The sequence below is a fragment of the Salvelinus fontinalis genome, chromosome 28, assembly GCF_029448725.1.
Source record: "Salvelinus fontinalis isolate EN_2023a chromosome 28, ASM2944872v1, whole genome shotgun sequence".
Taxonomy (NCBI): domain Eukaryota; kingdom Metazoa; phylum Chordata; class Actinopteri; order Salmoniformes; family Salmonidae; genus Salvelinus; species Salvelinus fontinalis.
This window is the reverse complement of record NC_074692.1, coordinates 36,426,326-36,449,617: the sequence shown is the minus strand read 5'-3', so window position 1 is coordinate 36,449,617 and position 23,292 is coordinate 36,426,326. Positions and strand designations below refer to the sequence as shown.

Here is a 23,292-nt window from a genome sequence, read left to right as displayed (position 1 = left end):
GGCACTCGATGTAAACCCTTTGCTGTTGGGAATTAGCTGACTGGTCAAATAAGAAACGACGGTTTACTAATATGGAGTGAATGGATGGATGTCCGGCATATGCAATTCTGTATAGCATTTAATTGCAAATGTATTTGATACAAATCGCTGAAAATCTTTTGCTCTGCACAAGGGCTGACCTCGAAATGCCTAATTAGACTACTCAAATATAGCGAAGATACTGGTAACTAACCCTGTTTCATGGAAAAAGGCTATTTAATTTATACTGTTATATGCATGGCACAAAGATGTGATAAAATTACTCTTAAAAATAATCTCTAGTTTTGTTTTCAATATTTTGGTCAGGCGCAATAACGGCCATCTTACTTATCATGGGGTCTTAACAGATGTAGGCGCTGTTTTGTTCTGAACTGCAAATTCCAAATCGATTGTTTATCTAACGTTTGTTTACATTTTTACTTGCCATCAAATGGCTTCTACTTTACTATCACCGATGGTAGATTATTACAATGATGAAGAAGAACTTGATAGTGTGGACGACGACGATGATCGAAGCTTCAGGGGAAGAGACTCGGAAGAAGGTAGGTTCGCCAATGTAGCACATTTGTTAGCTAGCTCTAACTCTTGTGATATTTGCTAATAAACGTTAACGTTAGTTTTCTCAAATAGTCTCCTAAAACTAGTGTGACCTTTGCACATTTTTATTTTATTTTTTAGAATGAACCCATTCCCATTGAACTGTAAAGTTTGCGCTAGCTTGGGTAACTAACGCTAGCTAGCCATCGTTGAATTAACAACACAGGCTTCTATAATCCGTGGGGATCGTGCACCACGACGCGGACGCTAGCTAGTTGTTCGCTAACGGGTTATTTAGCTGGAGTGTAATCATGAGTCCAAACAGTTAAAACGAGTTTCTATTGGGCAAATTCAGGTAGGTTCCTCCCCTTTTCGTTTTGGTGTAATGAGTACGCCCCTTGCAAGCAAGCTACCTGTTAGTGTAGATGGGGGAGGAGTTCATATCTTTTTTAACTTTCATGTTTAGCGGTCAAGCCCGGCTTTACTTTTCTACAGCGAAACGTTGTCAAGTGGTGGACAGACAGCGCTAACTTAATATATAGAAGAGAGAGCAAGTGGTCTTAGTAACCGTGCATTGGACTTGGAGTCTCGATTTTGGAGTTAAGTTCGTAACAGGCAGGCAGTCAATCTCAGTAAAACATTTGTAATCGTTGACAGGTGGCAAGAAAGACTCATAATTTGCTTTACCACCAATATGATTTCAGTGATTGGCCTTTTCTGACACCGTCTTGCCACTGTTGGTGTGAAGTATAAGAAACTATATTTGATTTTGTAATTTCAGCTCTCCTTACATGTCCAGTTAACTTTGAGGCCAGCCATTTCATTGGGTACGTGCGTAGATGCCGATGAAGGTGGTTGGTTGGGATAGCTAAATTAGTTAGGTTTTAAGGCCCACCAAAATCGGTCGGGCGCAGATGCAGGCTAATTCCAAATGTCACGTTGCATTTGTGCTGTTAACTTTGGGTATAGCTACAGATTAAGCAATGACCCTTACTCATGTTAACTATATTTGATGGAGAGTTGTGTTAGTATTGTCAATGCTAAGTCGGCCATTCACTGGTGTTGTAACTAGCTAGCAAGCGATAACGTTACGCCGCTAGCTAACGTTAGCTACCATCAGCTGACAGGTCACCGGCAAACCTGCTTTGGCTTTGCGCTGGCAAACTCAGTAGCTAGCGAGCTAGTCGGGTATCTAAAATAGGTACCTAACTACGTATTCTCATACAGGCCACGCAGAGATTGCATCTAGCTAACAAAATTTAAAACCAGTTCAATTGCCAAGTCTTGAATTAGCCGTTGCTAATAGCTAAATTGGCTAGCTTGACAAATCGCTCTCGTATTTGGCTTCATCAATTTGCTACGCGTTAGCAACGGGACAAATGTTAGGCACTCAATGTAAACCCTTTTGTTGGGAATTAGCTGGCTGATCAAATAAGAAACGACTGTTTACTAATCTGGAGTCACTGCCCGGTCAGTGAAATTATGTATAACATTTAATTGCTAACTTTTTGATAGAAATGAGCAAGCCTGTTAGCTGAACGCTTAGTTGGCTATCTTGCCGTCTTGTGTGTTGCTACTTTAGCCTACGACATAACATTTCGCATTTATCAGACGACCTTGTTTTACTTTGTTAGTTTATTTTTGTATAAGTCTAAAGGGAAATGGCTGGTAACGCACTCATTGGGGATCCAAATAAAGGTAACTTGACTGAGTAGCTACATCTATCCTACTACTGTTTCCAGCTTTCCTAAAATTAGACATTTCATTGACTTGCTATTGAACAAATTGTTCAGAATGTTTTCTTGGCATAGGCCCTATGTCATATGATATTGGTGAACTGTTAGCCTACTTACTGACGTCCGCCATTTTTCCCCCCTTTTTTTTCTCCCTCTTTCAGACACAGAAGATGCCAGTGAAACTGACTTGGCGAAACATGATGAGGATGACTATGTGGAAATCAAAGAACAGTGAGTGTTGTCCACCAATTGCACGGTTACACTTGATAGAATATATGTTGACATGGATCAAAAGGGATGTTCAAAATGTAACCTGATCTTGAAGAACTACATTTACAGATTTAGTAGTTGGTTGTGATAATCATGTTTTATTTGGTTTCAGGATGTACCAAGACAAGCTGGCATCATTGAAAAGGCAGTTGACGCAACTCCAAGAGGGTAGTGTCACTGTTTCTAATTATCCTCACTGCGTTTATGAATTAGGCCTATCCTATAATCCGTTCATTATCCTCCTTGCATTCACAATCAATGTGATTATCAATGTCATAAATTCCTCCGCGTGCATAAGTAGAGCTGAGCCGACCTTTATCATTTTGCACAACTGTTATGATGGAGCCTCAGAGGTGGTGCTCTTTGCATTGAGAGATTGGTTGGATAAGAAGTTAGGCATACAGTTGAAGTTGGAAGTTTACATACACTTAGGTTGGAGTCATTAACTTGTTTTTCAACCACTCCACAAATGTCTTGTTAATAAACTACAGTTTTGGGAAGTCGTTTAGGACATATAATTTGTGCATGACAAGTTATTTTCCAACAATTGTTTAGACAGATGTTTTCACTTATAATTCACTGTATCACAATTCCAGTGGGTCAGAAGTTTACATACACTAAGTTGACTGTACCTTTAAACAGCTTGGAAAATTCCAGAAAATGTCATGGCTTTTGATAGGCTAATTGACATAATTTGAGTCAATTGGAGGTGTACCTGTGGATGTATTTCAAGGCCTACCTTTAAACTCAGTTCCTCTTTGCTTGACATCATGGGGATATCAGCCAAGACCTCAGAAATACAATTGTAGACCTCCACAAGTCTGGTTCATCCTTGGGAGAAATTTCCAAACAATTGAAGGTACCATGTTAATCTGTACAAACAATACTATGCAAGTAAAAACCATGGAACCACGCAGCCATCATACCGCTCAGGAAGGAGACATCTCTCCTAGAGATAAACGTACTTTGGTGCGAGAAGTGCAAATCGATCCCAGAACAGCAAAGGATCTTGTGTAGATGCTGGAGGAAACAGTTACAAAAGTATCTATATCCACAGTAAAACAAGTCCTATATCGACACAAGCTGAAAGGCCGCTCAGCAAGGAAGGAGTCACTGCTCCAAAACCGCCATTAAAAAAGCCAGACAACGGTTTGCAACTGCAACTACTTTTTGGAGTAATGTCCTCTGGTCTGATGAAGCAAAAATAGAACTGTTTGGCCATAATCACCATCGTTATGTTTGGAGGAAAAGGGGGAGGCTTGCAAGCTGACGAACACTATCCGAACTGTGAAGCACGGGGGTGGCAGCTGCATGTTGTGGGGGTGCTTTGCTGCAGGAGGGACTGGTGCACTTCACAAAATAGATGGCATCATGAAGTAGGAAAATTATGTGGATATATTTAAGCAACATTTCATGACATCAGTCAGGAAGTTTAAAGCTTGGTGACAAATGGGTCTTTCAAATGGACAATGACCCCAAGGCAAAATGGCTTAAGGACAACAAGGTCAAGGTATTGGAGTGGCCATCCCAAAGCCCTGACCTCAATCATAGATAATTTGTGGGCAGAACTGAAAAGCATGTGCGAGCAAGGATGCCTACAAACCTGACTCAATTACATCAGCTCTGTCAGGAGGAATGGGCCAAAATAACCAAACTTATTATGGGATGCTTGTGGAAGGCTACCTAAAACGTTTGACCCAAGTGTAAAGAATTTAATGGCAATGCTACCAAATACTAATTGAGTATGTACACTTCTGACCTACTGGGAATGTGATGAAAGGAATAATTCTCTATTATTCTGACATTTCACTTTCTTAAAATAAAGTGGTGATCCAAACTGACCTAAGACAGGGAATTCTTACTTGGATTAAATGTCAAGAATTATGAAACTGAGTTTAAATGTATTTGGCCTAGGTCTATGTAAACTTCTGACTTCAAATGTATATGCAGGAACACTTCAGGAGTACCAGAAGAGAATGAAGAAGCTCGACCAACAATACAAGGAGAGAGTCCGCAATGCTGGTAAGAAAATGGCACTGTTGTTGAATAGTATCACTGTGCTCATCCCTAAATGGCTCCCTATATAGTACACTACTTTGGACCAGGGCCCATAAGGCGTAGGGTGCCATTTGGGATGTACTCAGTCACCGTTAAGTTGTTGCCACTTGGAGAGACCTCATTCTGTGTCATTTGAACTTGAACACCCAAAGTGTGTGCTGTATTTGAGGGAGCCAGCTTGTAAGCATTTTACTGCACCATTTATTCCTGCTGTGTACGTTATGAATAAAAACATAATTTTTTTGTGGTGGTAGGTTTTGTGTTTTAAAGTCAATCTGACAGCCAGGGATTAACTGACGATGCAGTCAACATGAGCGTTAACTTTGTAATTTGTCTGTTTCTTTCTCAAAGATCTCTTTCTCCAACTTGAGGTAAGAGAAGTTTTGATATTATTACCTAACATGGAAATTCAACTGAATCCTTCACCTGTGAATTCTTGCATTTTTAAAATGTATTTTATGGCCTTTCGACACAATCTCTGGTTCCTTCTCTCTCTGGTTCCTTCTCTCTCTGGTTCCTTCTCTCTCTTGTTCCTTCTCTCTCTGGTTCCTTCTCTCTCTGGTTCCTTCTCTCTCTGGTTCCTTCTCTCTCTGGTTCCTTCTCTCTCTGGTTCCTTCTCTCTCTGGTTCCTTCTCTCTCTGGTTCCTTCTCTCTCTGGTTCCTTCTCTCTCTGGTTCCTTGTCTCTCTGGTTCCTTGTCTCTCTGGTTCCTTCTCTCTCTGGTTCCTTCTCTCTCTGGTTCCTTCTCTCTCTGGTTCCTTCTCTCGCTCTCTCAGACAGAACAGGTGGAGAGGAACTACATCAAAGAGAAGAAGGCGGCTGTGAAAGAGTTTGACGATAAGAAGGTGGAGCTGAAGGAAAACTTAATTGCTGAGCTAGAGGAGAAGAAGAAGATGATAGAGAATGAGAAATTAACAATGGAGCTGACAGGCGGTAGGAGATTCACTGAGGCTGTCTCCCTCCCCCTCATCTCACTGAGGCGGGGGATAAAAAAGACTGATGGGTGTTGATGGGTTTTTGCTGAGGAAGAAGGCTAACTTATTTTATCCTCGGTCAATACAGTGGAAGTGTTTTGGAGATGGAGTTTTTAAGCCCATCTTATGTCTCACAACCTTTGTACTAACAAGGGTTAAAAGTCTTAGATACATTGTTCTCGCTCTCTAACTTGCAGATTTTCATGCTAATCATTCAATTGAATATCTCCGTTTCAGTGCAGTAATGTTAGTATAACCTGTAAGGTCATGTACATACACATATTGGCCAGTTTATTAGGTACACCACCCAGCTTACACATAGTTTGCGCCTATATAAAGTAGGCATTCAGTTACTGTTTGATTGAACATTAGAATTGTCAAAACGAGTGACCTAAGAGACTTTGGCGGTGGTTTGTTCGTTGTTGCCAGTCGCGCTGGTTCCAGTATCTCAGAAACAGACGGCCTCCTAGGCTTTTCACACACGGCAGCGTCTCGGGTTTTACTGAGAATGGTGTGACAAACCAAAAAATATCCAGTTAGCGGTAGTCCTGTTGACAAAATCCGCTCGTTGATGACAGGTCGAAGGACAACGGCAAGAATCGTGCAATGTAACAGGCATGCCACAAATGGGCAAATAACGGCGCAGAATGGCTTCTCGGTAAGCACAACTCATCGGTCCTTGTCACAGATGTGCTATTGCAGCAGACGACCACACCGGTTCCACTCCTATCAGCTGGGCATGCAATCACCAACACTGGAAAATTGAGGAGTGGAAAAACATTGCCTGGTCTGACGAATCCTGGTTCCTGTTGGCTTACTGATGGCAGAGTCAGGATCTGGCATAAGCAGCATGAGTCCATGGCCCCATCCTGCCTGGTGCCAATAGATGCTGGTAGTTTAATGGTGTGGAGAATGTTTTCCTGGCACACGTTAGGTCTCTTGATACCAACTGAGCAACATTTCCATGCCCAGCTTGTTCTGGAGGCAAAGAGGGGTCTGACCCGGTACTAGAAAACTGCACTGTTGAATCGGATCACTGACTGTGTGTACACACACTGAGTATACCAAACATTGGGATAATCTCCATAATATGGAGCTGGCCCATGTTGACTCCAATGCTTCCAACAGTTGTCAAGTTGGCTGGATGTCCTTTGGGTGGTGGACCATTCTTGTTAAAACAGTGTTGCAGTTCTTGACACACTCAAACCGGTGTCGCCTGGCACCTACTACCATACCCTGTTCAAAGACACTTAAATATTTTGTCCTGCCCATTCACCCTCTGAATGGCACACATACAATCCATGTCTCAAAGGCTTAAACATCCTTCTTTAACCTGTCTCCTCCCCTTAATCTACACTGATTGAAGTGGATTTAACAGTTGACTTCAATAAGGGATCATAAGATTCAACTGGTTAGTCTCTCGGAAAGAGCAGGTGTTCTTTTTTACCTTTTTATTTAACTAGGGAAGTCCGTTAAGATCAAATTCTTATTTACAATGACGGCCAAACCCAGACGATGCTCGGCCAACTTTGCACCGTCTTATGGGACTCCCAATCACGGCCTGTTGTGATGCAGCCTGGATTCAAACCAGGTTGTCTGTAGTGACACCTCTAGCACTGAGATACAGTGCCTTAGACCGCTGCACCACTCGGGAGCCCCACGTTTTGTATACTCAATGTACATATACCAATATAGCTTTCTCTGTGTTATACCCACATGAGTGTCACCCATTTAATTACTAGAATGTGCATTCCCATTGAAGTCGATGTGCTATGACAGGTGGACTAGTAATACTATTGCTACGGTGTCTGGTGCATGGCAGCGAGCTCATTCCATATTACCCCTGTGTTGTAGATTCCATGGAGGTGAAACCCATCATGACCCGGAAGTTAAGGAGGCGGCCTAACGATCCCGTCCCCATTCCAGACAAGCGGAGAAAACCTGCACCTGATATCCTTTACTAGAAGTCCAATCACTCTGCTGTCTTGTCTACAACAGTGTTGATCCATGTTAGGCACTGTCCAGATTCAAAGAATCTCGTCTTGACCGATTAGTTACATTTCACATTTTTTCACATTTTCACAGGGTTAAAACTTACCAGATACAGTTTTTACCCCTTTACAGAAATATATATATATACACACACTGCTCAAAAAAATAAAGGGAACACTTAAACAACACAATGTAACTCCAAGTCAATCACACTTCTGTGAAATCAAACTGTCCACTTTTTCACATGCTGTTGTGCAAATGGAATAGACAAAAGGTGGAAATTATAGGCAATTAGCAAGACACCCCCCAAAACAGGAGTGATTCTGCAGGTGGTGACCACAGACCACTTCTCAGTTCCTATGCTTCCTGGCTGATGTTTTGGTCACTTTTGAATGCTGGCGGTGCTCTCACTCTAGTGGTAGCATGAGACGGAGTCTACAACCCACACAAGTGGCTCAGGTAGTGCAGTTCATCCAGAGTGGCACATCAATGCGAACTGTGGCAAAAAGGTTTGCTGTGTCTGTCAGCGTAGTGTCCAGAGCATGGAGGCGCTACCAGGAGACAGGCCAGTACATCAGGAGATGTGGAGGAGGCCGTAGGAGGGCAACAACCCAGCAGCAGGATCGCTACCTCCGCCTTTGTGCAAGGAGGTGCACTGCCAGAGCCCTGCAAAATGACCTCCAGCAGGCCACAAATGTGCATGTGTCTGCTCACACGGTCAGAAACAGACTCCATGAGGGTGGTATGAGGGCCCGACGTCCACAGGTGGGGGTTGTGCTTACAGCCCAACACCGTGTAGGACGTTTCGCATTTGCCAGAGAACACCAAGATTGGCAAATTCGCCACTGGCGCCCTGTGCTCTTCACAGATGAAAGCAGGTTCACACTGAGCACATGTGACAGACGTGACAGAGTCTGGAGACGCAGTGGAGAACGTTCTGCTGCCTGCAACATCCTCCAGCATGACCGGTTTGGTGATGGGTCAGTCATGGTGTGGGGTGGCATTTCTTTGTGGGGCCGCACAGCCCTCCATGTGCTCGCCAGAGGTAGCCTGACTGCCATTAGGTACCGAGATGAGATCCTCAGACCCCTTGTGAGACCATATGCTGACACATGCACATTTGTGGCCTGCTGGAGGTCATTTTGCAGGGCTCTGGCAGTGCACCTCCTTGCACAAAGGCGGAGGTAGCGGTCCTGCTGCTGGGTTGTTGCCCTCCTACGGCCTCCTCCACGTCTCCTGATGTACTGGCCTGTCTCCTGGTAGCGCCTCCATGCTCTGGACACTACGCTGACAGACACAGCAAACCTTTTTGCCACAGCTCGCATTGATGTGCCATCCTGGATGAACTGCACTACCTGAGCCACTTGTGTGGGTTGTAGACTACGTCTCATGCTACCACTAGAGTGAGAGCACCGCCAGCATTCAAAAGTGACCAAAACATCAGCCAGGAAGCATAGGAACTGAGAAGTGGTCTGTGGTCACCACCTGCAGAATCACTCCTTTTTTGGGGGTGTCTTGCTAATTGCCTATAATTTCCACTTTTTGTCTATTCCATTTGCACAACAGCATGTGAAATTTATTGTCAATCAGTGTTGCTTCCTAAGTGGACAGTTTGATTTCACAGAAGTGTGATTGACTTGGAGTTACATTGTGTTGTTTAAGTGTTCCCTTTATTTTTTTGAGCAGTGTATATACACACACAAATTATGATTTGATTGAGACGAGTTGTCCTTAACAATCCACACCTCAGCTGAACTATTTGCTAACCGATGACCAGATCCTGGAAGATCTGCGAATACTGAACAAGCAGCTGAAGTCCCCTAAGCGTCCAGGTATGTGAGCAGTCCATTTTTTACAACTGTTAAGATTGTTTTATTTCAGTTTAAATGCCATCAAGCCAAAATGAGGATGAATCAAGTTATTATACAGGATTTTTGTTTAGACTACAAAAACATGTTCATTTTATAAACATTAAACATCAAGAACTCCCGGGCTGGCTGCGTTTTTAGTAAATTAACTATTTACATTGAAATTACTTTTGTTTTTCTCACGCAATGTTTTCTCCCCCAGTGTCTCCGTCGTCTCCAGACCAAATGCCCACCATTCCAATGGAGGCCCCCTCACAGCGCTATGAGGCCCGCATTGAAGAGGGAAAGCTGTACTACGACAAGAGATGGTACATGCACACTAACTATCTTTTTCATTTGGGTGATTAGACCATTTAAAAAAATAAACACAGCAAAAAGGGGGAATTTTGTACTTTTATTGTATGCTGTTGTGGTTTATCGCTGTTTTAATAGGATTGGTCTAAATATAAGATCTACTGAACTGGTTCCCTATAATATAATACTGAGTGTTTTAATTCATGATGCTGTTGACTTTTATTAGCCACTAGATGGCGCCACAGCCTTGTAAATCCTCATGCTCTACTTACTGAAGAATTCTTGGCTTTGCTGATATGTCTGTTTTTTTAAGACTTCAAAAACAAGATTCAAGAAATGGTAATCATGTTTGTAGTATGTTTATAGTAACATTCCCTCTGGCCAATAGGTCATATTAATCAATGGGTGGCTGGAATGTTAACCAGGCAGGCTCATACTACCTGTCACCATGGAATTACATTACATCGCTATCATGAGGATGGAACATGGGTTTTGGCATACAGAGCAGTATGCCATTTGGTGATAGTTCCACAGGCTGACAGAAATGACAGTGTTTGCTTGGATGGGATAATCTGTCCTCTCAGGCCCTTTGGGTAAAGAGTAGCTCTCTGCATAGGACATCACGCACCAATGAATAATTCCTTTTGAAGAGTGGAAAATGTGAAATGTGCTCCTCTGATATTAAAAATGGCTTTCCATGACTTTCATGTAGCCTTTGATCAATTCTGAAGTGAGAGAGGGGATCTCAGTTGAGTGAAGTGTTTGCTGCTATCGGTCTCGCTCCCACAGTCTCACCAGACCTAGGCTAAGAAAGGCTGAGGGGAGAGGATGGTGAAGACTCCACAGCCATGGTTGAAACCACATGTATTCTTCTCCTTTCTCCCAGTAATCGTTTCACCTGATGTGCTTGCTTGAAAGCAAGACAGCTGAAGCAAGCGGACATATTTTCAATCAAGAAATAAACCTTTTACTAATTGTCTGTTCCAGCTGTCACTCCTTTTCACTTACCTCAGGGACTCTCTCCTCAGCCACAATCAGACTACCTGGCTTTTGGCCATTTTGTTTCTCTCCAGTACAGCATTGTCAGATAATCTATTATAACCTTTAAGGGATTGTGTGCTCGAGGATATGATCCTATAGGTTTCGAAGTCCTTATCTGAGTGGACTGATTCCTGGGGCGGCAGATAGCCTAGTGGTTAGAGCGTTGGGCCAGTAACCGAAAGGTTGCTAGATCGAATCCCCGAGTTGACAGATTAAAAATCTGTCATTCTGCCCCTGAACAAGGCAGTTAACCCACTGTTTCCCGGTAGGCTGTCATTGTAAATGAGAATTTGTTCTCAACTGACTTGCCTAGTGAAATGGAAGTAATTCCTCTTCTTACCCCTCACACAATGCCAGATAATTGATCCTGTTATACTAAGTGAGCTACATGTAATATTTTCTAGGTCATGGTTTCAAAAAGACAGTGCTTAGAAATTCCTACAGACTGCAATTTTAAGATAATTATCATAAACCACCAAGCATTAATTTTCCAGGGTGTGAGGAAGTTTTGTGTTGCTAATGTTTTGTGCTATTTGTAGTTAAACATTTTTTAAATCTTGTGGTGTTCCCATCAGGTATCATAAGAGCCAGGCCATCCACCTGGAGTCCAAGGAGAGCACCAAGATCAGCTGTGTCATCAGCTCAGTGGGAACAAATGAGGTGGGTTCCAGTTCTCATTTCCACAGCTCTATGCTTGTACCACTTAAATCCATTATATGTTAGAGGGATGCATGACTTGCTAGTATAGTTATGGTGGTCGTAGTAGTCTGTCCATAGTGCAGTGTAAGTATTGTATGGTGGTGGTGTAATAAAAATGTAAAAAAATAAACTTAACCAGGCAATTAAATTAAGAACAAAATCTTATTTACAAGATGGCCTGGCAAAAGGCCTCCTGTGGGGACGGGCTAAAAATGAAATGACAAAACGGACAACAGACAGCAGCATACATACAACAGCAAACCGTCTGAAGTAAAACAATATGCTTCCTCCAACGCAAACAAGTGACATGGGGTGACAACCAGGAACAACTACATGTCTCAACAACCTGTTCATCTATTTGTCCTTTGACCTCCTCCAGGGACAATAGGTCCTGGAGTTTTGGGTTGGCTTGGAGGGAATACAACACCAGGTGGCTAAGCAAAAGGTCATTTTTCCATGCTCTGTTCTAATTTTTGTGACTCTTAGCATAAAACAAGATTGAGATCTTAGCTTGTATGTGTTTTCATTTCGAGCTGGATGAGAGGATGGAAAAAATGGTAGTTTTCCTAAAATGGCCTGATGTTTAATATAGTATATAAATTGTGGAATGCTCTTTTTGATGTGCTCTGGAACTCCTGATATGATGAGCACCATGCCTTTCTTATATAGAGGCTCTTTTGTAAATGACCATAATGGGTGTTATTGGTTGGGTTTCCCCTCAGATCTGGGTGAGGAAGACCAGCGACAGCACCAAGATGAGGATCTACCTGGGACAGCTACAAAGAGGAGCGTTTATCATCCGACGACGGTCGGCGGCGTAGAAACAACACCATGCCCCTTCCCACTCTCTCTTCATCCATCCATTCCTTCTTGTTCCTTTCATTTTGTACGTGCAGTATGTTTCTCCCCCCCACCCCCTCATCATGTGGCTCCCCCCACCCCCTCATCATGTGGCTCCCTCCCTCATCATGCCTACTGTGTGCTTGAGGAAGTCTTCTCAATAACTTCCTGGTGTTTCAATCAATCAGGACCACAGGAGGGGAAGAACGATGCGTTCTGTCAGTGTCTTTTTAGCCATCACCAAGCACACGTGGAAGCCTTTCTCCTTGCAAGTTATGGCTCAAATAGCCCTTTAGGCAGTTGAGTAGACGTGCAAAGACTGGATAGCCTTGGTATAGCAAATGTTGTCACAGCTACATTATGCCTTGTCATAGGCTTAGTGACATGATTTCCATTTTGCTTACGCCATCCAATGCTTCCAGAGGCTGAAGGTCTGAAGGTTGGTGTTTTGATTGGTCTTCCTTTATATACCTAACATGGTTCTGTAAACAGTTTCAGTCAGCTGTGCCACTCAGCATAAATCATATGTCATATCTTTTCTTCATCTTGACGTTGTCTGCTATTGTTTCTTTCTGCTTCTGGTCAATTAACATTTTTATATTTTTTTCAGAATATATTGGATAGACTTTTAAGGTTTTAATTTTGTATCTGTTTTATTGACATTAAAATAGTTCAGTTAAACCGAAATGTTGAATACATCTGACGTGTCTAAACTGTTTTTGCACATGGAAGGAAGATGAATGTTAACTATTTTGCTTACTTTGTGGCCAGTGGGTCCCCCCCACCTCCAATCTCCTTCCACGTGGCTACCCTCTCACCTACCTCTCTACCAAGGTCACACTGGATCATTTGGCCCTGCACATTTGTCTCCCCTTGCCAGGCGCGATATACAATGTTTTTACTGCCTTTTTGTCTGGTGTCTGTCAACCCCCTCGGCTGAACTGAACTCCTTCAGAGGTTACAGTTTGCCTCACTTAATGACACGGCCTGTCAAGGAGAGCCAATTACTGTTGCTGCTCGGCACTAAGGCTCTGACGTTTGTGGAAGCCCCAATATGATCAGATGATTGGCTACAGGCTCATTTTAAAGCCAGGAGTAATGTCTCCTTTGTTTTAACCCAGGATTGACCTCTGCTTGTTGATTGCGGTGGGGTAGCGATGCTAATGGCAATGGTTGACATGTTCACAGTAATAATGCCAGTCAGCGCTTCTAGATGGGTCTAGCTCTCTCTGCATCATCAGTCACGTGTTTAACTACCGTAGGCGTGTCTGATGCAGTCACGGGGTCTAACTACTGTAGGCGTGTCTGCATCATCAGTCACGGGGGTCTAACTACTGTAGGCGTGTCTGCATCATCAGTCACGGGGTCTAACTACTGTAGGCGTGTGCATCATCAGTCACGGGGTCTAACTACTGTAGGCCTGTCTGCATCATCAGTCACGGGGTCTAACTACTGTAGGCCTGTCTGCATCATCAGTCACGGGGTCTAACTACTGTAGGCCTGTCTGCATCATCAGTCACGGGGTCTAACTACTGTAGGCGTGTCTGCATCATCAGTCACGGGTTTAACTACTGTAGGCGTGTCTGCATCATCAGTCACGGGTCTAACTACTGTTGGTGTCTCTGCATCATCAGTCACGGGTCTAACTACTGTAGGCGTGTGCATCATCAGTCACGGGGTCTAACTACTGTAGGCCTGTCTGCATCATCAGTCACGGGTCTAAATACTGTAGGCGTGTCTGCATCATCAGTCACGGGTCTAACTACTGTAGGCGTGTCTGCATCATCAGTCACGGGGTCTAACTACTGTAGGCGTGTCTGCATCATCAGTCACGGGGTCTAACTAATGTAGGCGTGTCTGCATCATCAGTCACGGGGTCTAACTACTGTAGGCGTGTGCATCATCAGTCACGGGTCTAACTACTGTAGGCGTGTCTGCATCATCAGTCACGGGTCTAACTACTGTAGGCGTGTCTGCATCATCAGTCACGGGTCTAACTACTGTAGGCGTGTCTGCATCATCAGTCACGGGTCTAACTACTGTAGGCGTGTCTGCATCATCAGTCACGGGGTCTAACTACTGTAGGCGTGTCTGCATCATCAGTCACGGGGTCTAACTACTGTAGGCGTGTCTGCATCATCAGGCACGGGGTCTAACTACTGTAGGCGTGTCTGCATCATCAGTCACGGGGTCTAACTACTGTAGGCGTGTCTGCATCATCAGTCACGGGGTCTAACTACTGTAGGCGTGTCTGCATCATCAGTCACGGGGTCTAACTACTGTAGGCGTGTCTGCATCATCAGTCACGGGGTCTAACTACTGTAGGCGTGTCTGCATCATCAGTCACGGGGTCTAACTACTGTAGGCGTGTCTGCATCATCAGGCACGGGGTCTAACTACTGTAGGCGTGTCTGCATCATCAGGCACGGGGTCTAACTATCATGTCTGCTTTCCAGACCAGGCCATTTTAATTGATCTTTTATAATCAATCATCCCCATGATTTGTAGATATTTCAGAGCAAAGATGTTGTTGTATTTGACTGAGTAGGAGTGTGAATATTGCTGTTCCAGTGCTGTGTTACTGATGTCATCCATTCTTCTCTAAAGGGATGTTCTCACCTGGATTTACCTGTTTCACATCGTCTCACAGTATAAGTGCTGGATCACCTCTCTCCCTGTCTGATTCATTATGATTTGAAAGGCCAAACTGATCCTAGATCAGCACTCCTACCCTGAGACACTTAGTTAATATAGAGCTCTCCACCACAGAGCTCCTCATACCAGAGTGATGTCACCAACACAGTGTGTCCCAAATGGCACCCTATTCCCATTTTATAGTGCACTTTTAACCAGAGCCCTATAGCCCCTGGTCAAAAGTAGTGCACTATAAAGGGAATAGGGTGCCTTTTGGGACACATACCATGTTGCATTCTGTAATAATCTCCATCTCTTAATAAGCATCCCACTCCACATGCTCTCTCCTTTCCTACATCTTAAACACCTTTCCAGTCAGATCTGGGTGTGTAAATGTCTGATAGTCTTGCCGCTATCTGGGATTAAGCCCTCCTACAAACCTGCTGCTAACACACACACACACACACACGCACGCCTGGCTCATAGGGAGACAATAGCCAATAGACATGGTTGAAGTCAGTATAATCAGCTGAGAGGACACTGCAGTGTAAAGTCAATATCTTTAGAAGCAGGAGGGGTTTGATGTTCTATTAATTAACGATGTATAGCCAAGGGTTGTGTGTGTCAGCTGGGGGGAAACCCACTGGAGTCATTCTGCCACGTGGTTATTGCTTATGTGCATAAAGGCCCAGCCAGGGCATCAATAAAATCCACCAGCTCCTCTCTAAGCAGCCACTTCCTGTGCTTTCCTCCTCTTTAAACGGCATTGGCTCCATCCTGTGTGTGTGTTCAGCACATCAATACGTCGGCAGCCCTAAAGCTGCTTCTTGCTCAAAGCTATCTGTTGGGGCAGGTATTCCCAAACTGGGGTACGCGCAATGCCGTCGGTGGTACGACAAATAAAAACCTTTTTCACATTTTAATAAAAAATAAAATCTGTTTAATTTCCAAAAAGCCAAACAATTAGGTGAGTTTTTTTTCTCTCTCTCCTGAGTAGCCTCGTTTAACTGCCAAAAATACAAGTAAACCATCTAGTGTCCAGTGAAATAACAACACAATGTCAAATACAGGTAGCCTAGTCAAATAATTAACATCCAATCACATTAACCGTTACTCTCTCGAGGTAATTCCACCAACGGTCCGTATGTAGCCAAACATAGCTACTAATCATTCTGTTGGTACGACAATGGTTTAAAAAAAGTAAGGCCTGAGTCCATAGAGACACATACCAGCTCTAATGGTTGTACTGCTACCACCAGCTGTACTACACCTGCACCTGTCAACGACACAAGTTGTTCTTCCACGAGCACATCCAATGCTAACATCAGTATTTCTACATTTATTGTTAGTCCAGCTGTGAATCTGATGCAGCTGAAGAGCTACTGCCTCCTTACCCGGGAAAACACCGCACAACAGACAGAGACGTTGGACCATCGAAGAGGCGCAAATATGATGAGAACTACATTGATTTGGGGTTCACTTATATTGGGAGTAGTGCCTTTCCTCAGTCACAGTGTGTGGCAAAAGTACTATCTCACAACTCGATGAAACCTTCACTCTTGCGCAGACTTTTAGAAACAAAACATGACAATTTGAAAAATAAGCCACGAGAATTAAGAATACTTTTGAGTAGTTAGGCATGTATAAAAGCAACAGATACCATTAATAAGAAGGGTCTAGAAGCATCTTATATGGTAAGCTACCGAGTGGCTAGGACAGGCAAGCCCCATACTATTGTGGAGGACTTCATTCTTCCTGCTGCTGCGGATATGGCTGGGACAATGCTGGGGCAAATGGCCCAAAAAAACCTGGTCTGTTACTTTTATGGGGGGTCAATTAAGGAAGACATCCTCTTCTGCAAACCACTGGAAACCAGGACAACAGGAGAGGATATTTCTAAAGTGCTGGACAGCTTTGTGACATCAAATGGACTTTGGTGGTCAAGATGTGTTGGTATCTGTACTGATGGTGCAAAAGCCATGACAGGGAGACATAGTGGAGTGGTAACGCACGTGCAAACAGTTGCTCCCGACGCCACTTGGGTACACTGCAGCATCCACCGAGAGACTCTTTCTGCCAAGGGAATGTTTGACAGCTTGAAAGACGTTTTGGACAATACAATGAAAATGGTTAACTTTGTTAAAGCAAGGCCCCTGAACTCGTGTATTTTCTGCACTATGTAATGATATGGGCAGCGACCATGTAACGCTTTTACAACATACAGAAGTGCGCTGGTTATTGACATGTTTTTTGTTGAGACAAGCTTAAAGTTTTCTTTACTGACCATCATTTTCACTTGTCTGATTGCATGCATGATGACGAGTTTCTCACACGACTGGCCTATCTGGGTGATGTTTTTTCTCACCTGAATGATCTGAATCTAGGATTACAGGGACTCCAACTATATTCAATGTGCTGGACAAAATTAAGACTATGATTAAGAAGTTGTAGCTCTTCTCTGTCTGCATTAACAAGGACAACACACAGGTCTTTCCCTCATTGTATGATTTTTTTGTGTGCAAATGAGCTTACGAACAATTTCAAATGTGATATAGTGAAGCACCTGAGTGAGTTGGGTGCGCAATTACGCATGTACTTTCCCGAAACGGATGACACAAACAACTGGATTTGTTATCCCTTTCATGCCCTGCCTCCAGTCCACTTACAGATATCTGAACAAGAGAGCCTCATCGAAATTGCAACAAGTAGTTCTGTGAAAATTGAATCAGAAGCCACTGCCAAATTTCTGGATTGGGCTGTGCTCAGAGTATCTTGCCTTGGCAGATCGCGCTGTTAAGACACTGATGCCCTTTGCAACCACCTACCTACAGTATGTGTGAGTGTGTTCTCGGCCCTCACTAGCATGAAAACTAAATACAGGCACAGATTGTGTGTGGTCAATGATTTAAGACTGAGACTCTCCAATACAACCCAACATTGCAGAGTTATGTGCATCCTTTCAAGCACACCCTTCTCATTCATCTGCGGCGAGTTAGTCACAATTTTTGGTGAACAAATAAAGTTTTATATGTAAGATGGTTAAATAAAGAGCAAAATGATTGATTATTATTATTTGTGCCCTGGTCCTATAAGAGCTCTTTGTCACTTCCCATGAGCCGGGTTGTGACAAAAACTCACACCCATTCTTGAATTTAATGTATTGTATAGTGTGTGTGTGTGGCAGGCTTACAATGATGGAAGAAAAAAAACATTTGAAAGTGCGCTGACCCTGGTGCTAGAGGGGGTACGCAGCTGGAGGTTGAATGTCCAATGGGGTACAGGACTATAAAAAGTTTGGGAACCACTGTGTTGGGAGATGTCTGGCAGGACAAAAGCTGCTTCTTGTTCAGTGCTATCTGTTGAGAGATGTCTGGCAGACCTAAAGCTGCTTCTTTCTCAGTGCTATCTGTTGAGAGATGTCTGGCAGACCCAAAGCTGCTTCTTGCTCAGTGCTATCTGATCAAGAATGTCTGGCAGACCCAATGTCTGGCAGACCCAAAGCTGCTTCTTGCTCAGTGCTATCTGAGCAAGAATGTCTGGCAGACCCAAAGCTGCTTCTTGTTCAGTGCTATTTGTTGAGAGATGTCTGGCTGGACTTAAGCTGCTTCTTGTTCAGTGCTATCTGTTGAGAGATGTCTGGCAGACCCAAAGCTGCTTCTTGCTCAGTGCTATCTATTGAGAGATGTCTGGCAGACCCAAAGCTGCTTCTTGCTCAGTGCTATCTGTTGAGAGATGTCTGGCAGACCTAAAGCTGCTTCTTTCTCAGTGCTATCTGTTGAGAGATGTCTGGCAGACCCAAAGCTGCTTCTTGCTCAGTGCTATCTGAGCAAGAATGTCTGGCAGACCCAATGTCTGGCAGACCCAAAGCTGCTTCTTGTTCAGTGCTATCTGTTGAGAGATGTCTGGCAGACCTAAAGCTGCTTCTTGCTCAGTGCTATCTGTTGAGAGATGTCTGGCAGACCCAAAGCTGCTTATTGCTCAGTGCTATCTGTTGAGAGATGTCTGGCAGGACTAAAGCTGCTTCTTGTTCAGTGCTATCTGTTGAGAGATGTCTGGCAGACCTAAAGCTGCTTCTTGTTCAGTGCTATCTGTTGAGAGATGTCTGGCAGACCTAAAGCTGCTTCTTGCTCAGTGCTATCTGTTGAGAGATGTCTGGCAGACCCAAAGCTGCTTCTTGCTCAGTGCTATCTGTTGAGAGATGTCTGGCAGGAATAAAGATGCTTTTTGCTCAGTGCTATCTGTTGAGAGATGTCTGGCAGACCTAAAGCTGCTTCTTGCTCAGTGCTATCTGTTGAGAGATGTCTGGCAGACCCAAAGCTGCTTCTTGCTCAGTGCTATCTGTTGAGAGATGTCTGGCAGGACTAAACCTGCTTCTTGTTCAGTGCTACCTCTTGAGAGATGTGTGGGATACAGCTAGACTTGGAGAGGAAGTACTAGTTTTGCTCCACTTTATATTTCTCTTGCAGCCTCTAGTTTGGAGTGGAGGAGGGTAGGGTTTGGTGCTTACTTTATGTAGACTGAAAAACATAAAATCAACATGTAAAGAAGTTTTCCATACGCACAAAAATCTTATTTCACTCATATTTTATGCACAAATATGTTTACATCACTGTTATTGAGTTTTTCTCGTTTGCCAATATAATCCATCAACCTGACAGGTGTGGCATATCAAGAACCTGATTAAACAACATGATCATTACACAGGTGCACCTTGTGCTGGGGACAATAAAAGGACACTTTAAAATGTGCAGTTTTGTCACACAACACAATGCCACAGATGTCTCAAGTTGAGGGAGCGTGCAATTGGCATGCTGACTGCAGGAATGTCCACCAGAGTTGTTGACAGGGTATTAAATATTAATTTCTCTACTGTAAGCCGCCTCCAACTTCGTTTTAGAGAATTTGGCAGTATGTCCAACCAGCTTCACAACCGCAGACCACGTGTAACCATGAGAGTCCAGGACCTCCACATCTGGCTTCTTCACCTGCGGGGGGCTGAGGAGTATTTCTGTCTGTAATAAAGCCCTTTTGTGGATAAAAACAAATTATCCCCAGGGGGTGGGTCTGGCTCCCCAGTGGGTTGGCCTATGCCCTCCCCGGCCCACCCATAGTTGCTTTTCTGCCCAGTCACGTGAAATCCATAGATAAGGGCCTAATGCATTTCTGTCAATTGACTGATTTCCTTATATGTACTGTACCTCAGTAAACTCTTAGAAATTGTTGCTTTTATATTTTTGTTCAGTGTGTTTAAGATCTCTGTCTGTAGGACATGAACATTTTACATCACCTTTTGCCTTTGTGTGGGTGGCACAGAAATAACTTTGTTAAACAAAATCAGGAACTGCGTTAGATGAATTGAATTGAATGGAGTATTTTTTCCAGAAGGAACTTTGATTGCAGCAAATCATGCAGCTGACACCTAGCAGAACCCCATGTAGCCTAGTCACTGACACTGAGCAGAACCCCATGTAGCCTAGTCACTGACACCTAGCAGAACCCCAAGTAGCCTAGTCACTGACACCTAGCAGAATCCCATGTAGCCTAGTCACTGACACCGAGCAGAACCCCATGTAGCCTAGTCACTGACACCGAGCAGAACCCCATGTAGCCTAGTCACTGACACCGAGCAGAACCCCATGTAGCCTAGTCACTGACACCTAGCAGAACCCCATGTAGCCTAGTCACTGACACTGAGCAGAACCCCATGTAGCCTAGTCACTGACACCGAGCAGAACCCCATGTAGCCTAGTCACTGACACCGAGCAGAACCCCATGTAGCCTAGTCACTGACACCTAGCAGAACCCCATGTAGCCTAGTCACTGACACCGAGCAGAACCCCATTGTAGCACACGGTACAAAACCATTCCCTGCATCCTTGACAGACTGATGATCATAGCACTTGTCATTTGCGGTGACTGATTTTCCCCTCCAATGATTTTCCTGCTCAGCAAGAGTCATCTGCTTCCCAAATGGCACTCTATTCCCTCGGCCGTGCACTACTTTTGACCAAGGATCATAGGACTCTGGTTAAAAGAAGTGCGCTATGTTGGGAATAGGGAGCCATTTGGGAAGCAGATTTCTGTCTGTGAATCACAAGGTCCTTGGTTGTTATTGTGCAACAAGCAAATGTCATGGAGGGAAACTTTTGTTCTGAGTGTTTTGTGCTTTGAGCTTTGTTTGTGCTGCCAAGTGTGTTGTTCACCGCTGGTAGACCAGTCTATAGATACCTGCTGTTAAAAAGAAGTTACAAAGCATCTCCAATTCAGCTGTCACTAAAAGCAAAACACAATGTCTGGTAGCAACTGAAGAAATCACAGTGCTCTGTGTCATCAAACCAAAAAGATAAAACCTAGATGAAAGTAAAATAAACAACAGGTTGTTATTAGAAGTGTCTGATTCAAATAATCTGTGGTATTTATGCAACAAAGTTTTCTGTACATTTGACTGATAGAGAGATAAAGCGAAAGGGAAAGAACGACAAAGAGAGAAAGAACGTCAGAGAGAACGACAAAGATGACAGAGAGAGAGAGAACAATGGAGAGAAACAACCACAGAGAGAGACAGAGAGAACGACAGAGAGAATGACAGCGAGAGAGACAGAGAACGACAGAGAGAGACGGAGAACGACAGAGAATGACAGAGAGAGAACGACAGAGAGAGAGACAGAGAACGACAGAGAGAGAGACAGAGAATGACAGCGAGAGAGACAGAGAACGACAGAGAGAGACGGAGAACGACAGAGAGAGAACGACAGAGAGAGAGACAGAGAACGACAGAGAGAGAGACAGAGAACGACAGAGACAGAGACAGAGAACGACAGAGACAGAGAACGACAGAGAGAGAGACAGAGAATGACAGAGACAGAGACAGAGAACGACAGAGACAGAGAACGACAGAGAGAGAGACAGAGAATGACAGAGAACGACAGAGAGAGAGAACGACAGAGAGAGAGAGAACGACAGAGAGAAACAACGACAGAGAGAGACATGTTTTTATGTTATTGGGGCTAATCCGAGTTCAACCCTACTGTTGAAGCTGTTGTTTTTCCATCCAGGGCTAAATCAAAGAGAATCGTTGATCATTATCTTCAGACATCGTCTAGTTTTAGCTCTACAGAGCACCATTTTGATATTTGGTATTTTATTAGGATCCCCATTAGCTGTTGCAAAAGCAGCAGCTACTCTTCCTGGGGTCAACACAAAACCTGAAACATGACATAACACAGAACATTAATAGACAAGAACAGCTCGAGGACAGAACTACATCATTAAAAAAAGGCACACGTAGCCTACGTATCAATACATACATACAAACTATCTATGTCTTGCACCTTGTCTCCACTTCCACAGCACAGCCAAAATATATGCAGTGTTTTCACACTCAGTATATTTTTGAGATTCGTAAAAATAAAAAATAAAGTATTTTTATCTATCAACATCAAAAGTACTTACTACAATAAGACTAAGTGGTCGTATGGTCATGAATGAACATTGAACAAATGATGTGACCCCAACCAAGGGTGTCATGCATCCCAAAAAATCTGAGGGGGCAAATCTGAGGGGGCACAAAGTATCAGAGGATGGCTGGTGGGCATTCCGGAGGGGGCTAGGCCTCGACCGTAAATTCGAGAATTTAGCATTTTTCAAACACCTGAAACACCTTATTCCTGCAATAGAGCCATAATCATTATGCTTAATCCTATGTCAAAATTGTTTATTTTTCTGCATATCTAAGCATACCTCTTTTATTTTTTTTATTTCACCTTTATTTAACCAGGTAGGCCAGTTGAGAACAAGTTCTCATTTACAATTGCGACCTGGACAAGATAAAGCAAAGCAGTGCGACACAAACAACACAGAGTTACACATGGGATAAACAAACGTACAGTCAATAACACAATAGAAAAATCTATATACAGTGTGTGCAAATGTAGTAAGATTAGGGAGGTAAGGCAATAAATAGGCCATAGTGGTGAAATAATTTCAATTTAGCAATTTAACACTGGAGTGATAGATGTGCAGAAGATGAATGTGATGAAGTAGAGATACTGGGGTACAAAGGAGCAAAAAAATAATAACAATATGGGGATGAGGTAGTTAGGTGTGCTATTTACAGATGGGATGTGTACAGGTGCAATGATCGGTAAGCTGCTCTGACAGCTGATGCTTAAAGTTAGTGACGGAGATATAAGACTCCAATTCCTTCCAGTCATTGGCAGCAGGGAACTGGAAGGAAAGGCAGTCAAAGGAGGAGTTGGCTTTTGGGATGACCAGTGAAATATACCTGCTGGAGCGCGTGCTACGGGTGGGT

At 43.6% G+C, this 23,292-nt stretch overlaps 1 protein-coding gene across 1 annotated transcript; it reads left to right on the top strand.

Annotated features, from left to right (window-relative positions):
* The first annotated feature begins 354 nt into the window (after positions 1-354).
* Positions 355-13,045, top strand: LOC129826654 (sin3 histone deacetylase corepressor complex component SDS3-like). The gene is made up of 11 exons (XM_055887615.1): positions 355-581; positions 2,474-2,543; positions 2,695-2,750; positions 4,533-4,604; positions 4,992-5,011; positions 5,416-5,572; positions 7,468-7,563; positions 9,351-9,437; positions 9,676-9,781; positions 11,384-11,468; positions 12,230-13,045. Exons 1-11 carry the CDS (start codon positions 470-472, stop codon positions 12,326-12,328), a joined length of 960 nt encoding a protein of 319 aa, XP_055743590.1. The 5' UTR covers positions 355-469; the 3' UTR covers positions 12,329-13,045.
* The last annotated feature ends 10,247 nt before the right edge of the window (positions 13,046-23,292 follow it).

Excerpts from the sequence above, each read along its gene's own strand:
- LOC129826654 (XM_055887615.1), top strand. The coding sequence starts at position 470 with ATGGCTTCTACTTTACTATCACCGATGGTAGATTATTACAATGATGAA. Across the intron at positions 4,605-4,991 it reads GGAGAGAGTCCGCAATGCTG|ATCTCTTTCTCCAACTTGAG; the intron begins GTAAGAAAATGG and ends TCTTTCTCAAAG. Across the intron at positions 11,469-12,229 it reads GCTCAGTGGGAACAAATGAG|ATCTGGGTGAGGAAGACCAG; the intron begins GTGGGTTCCAGT and ends GTTTCCCCTCAG.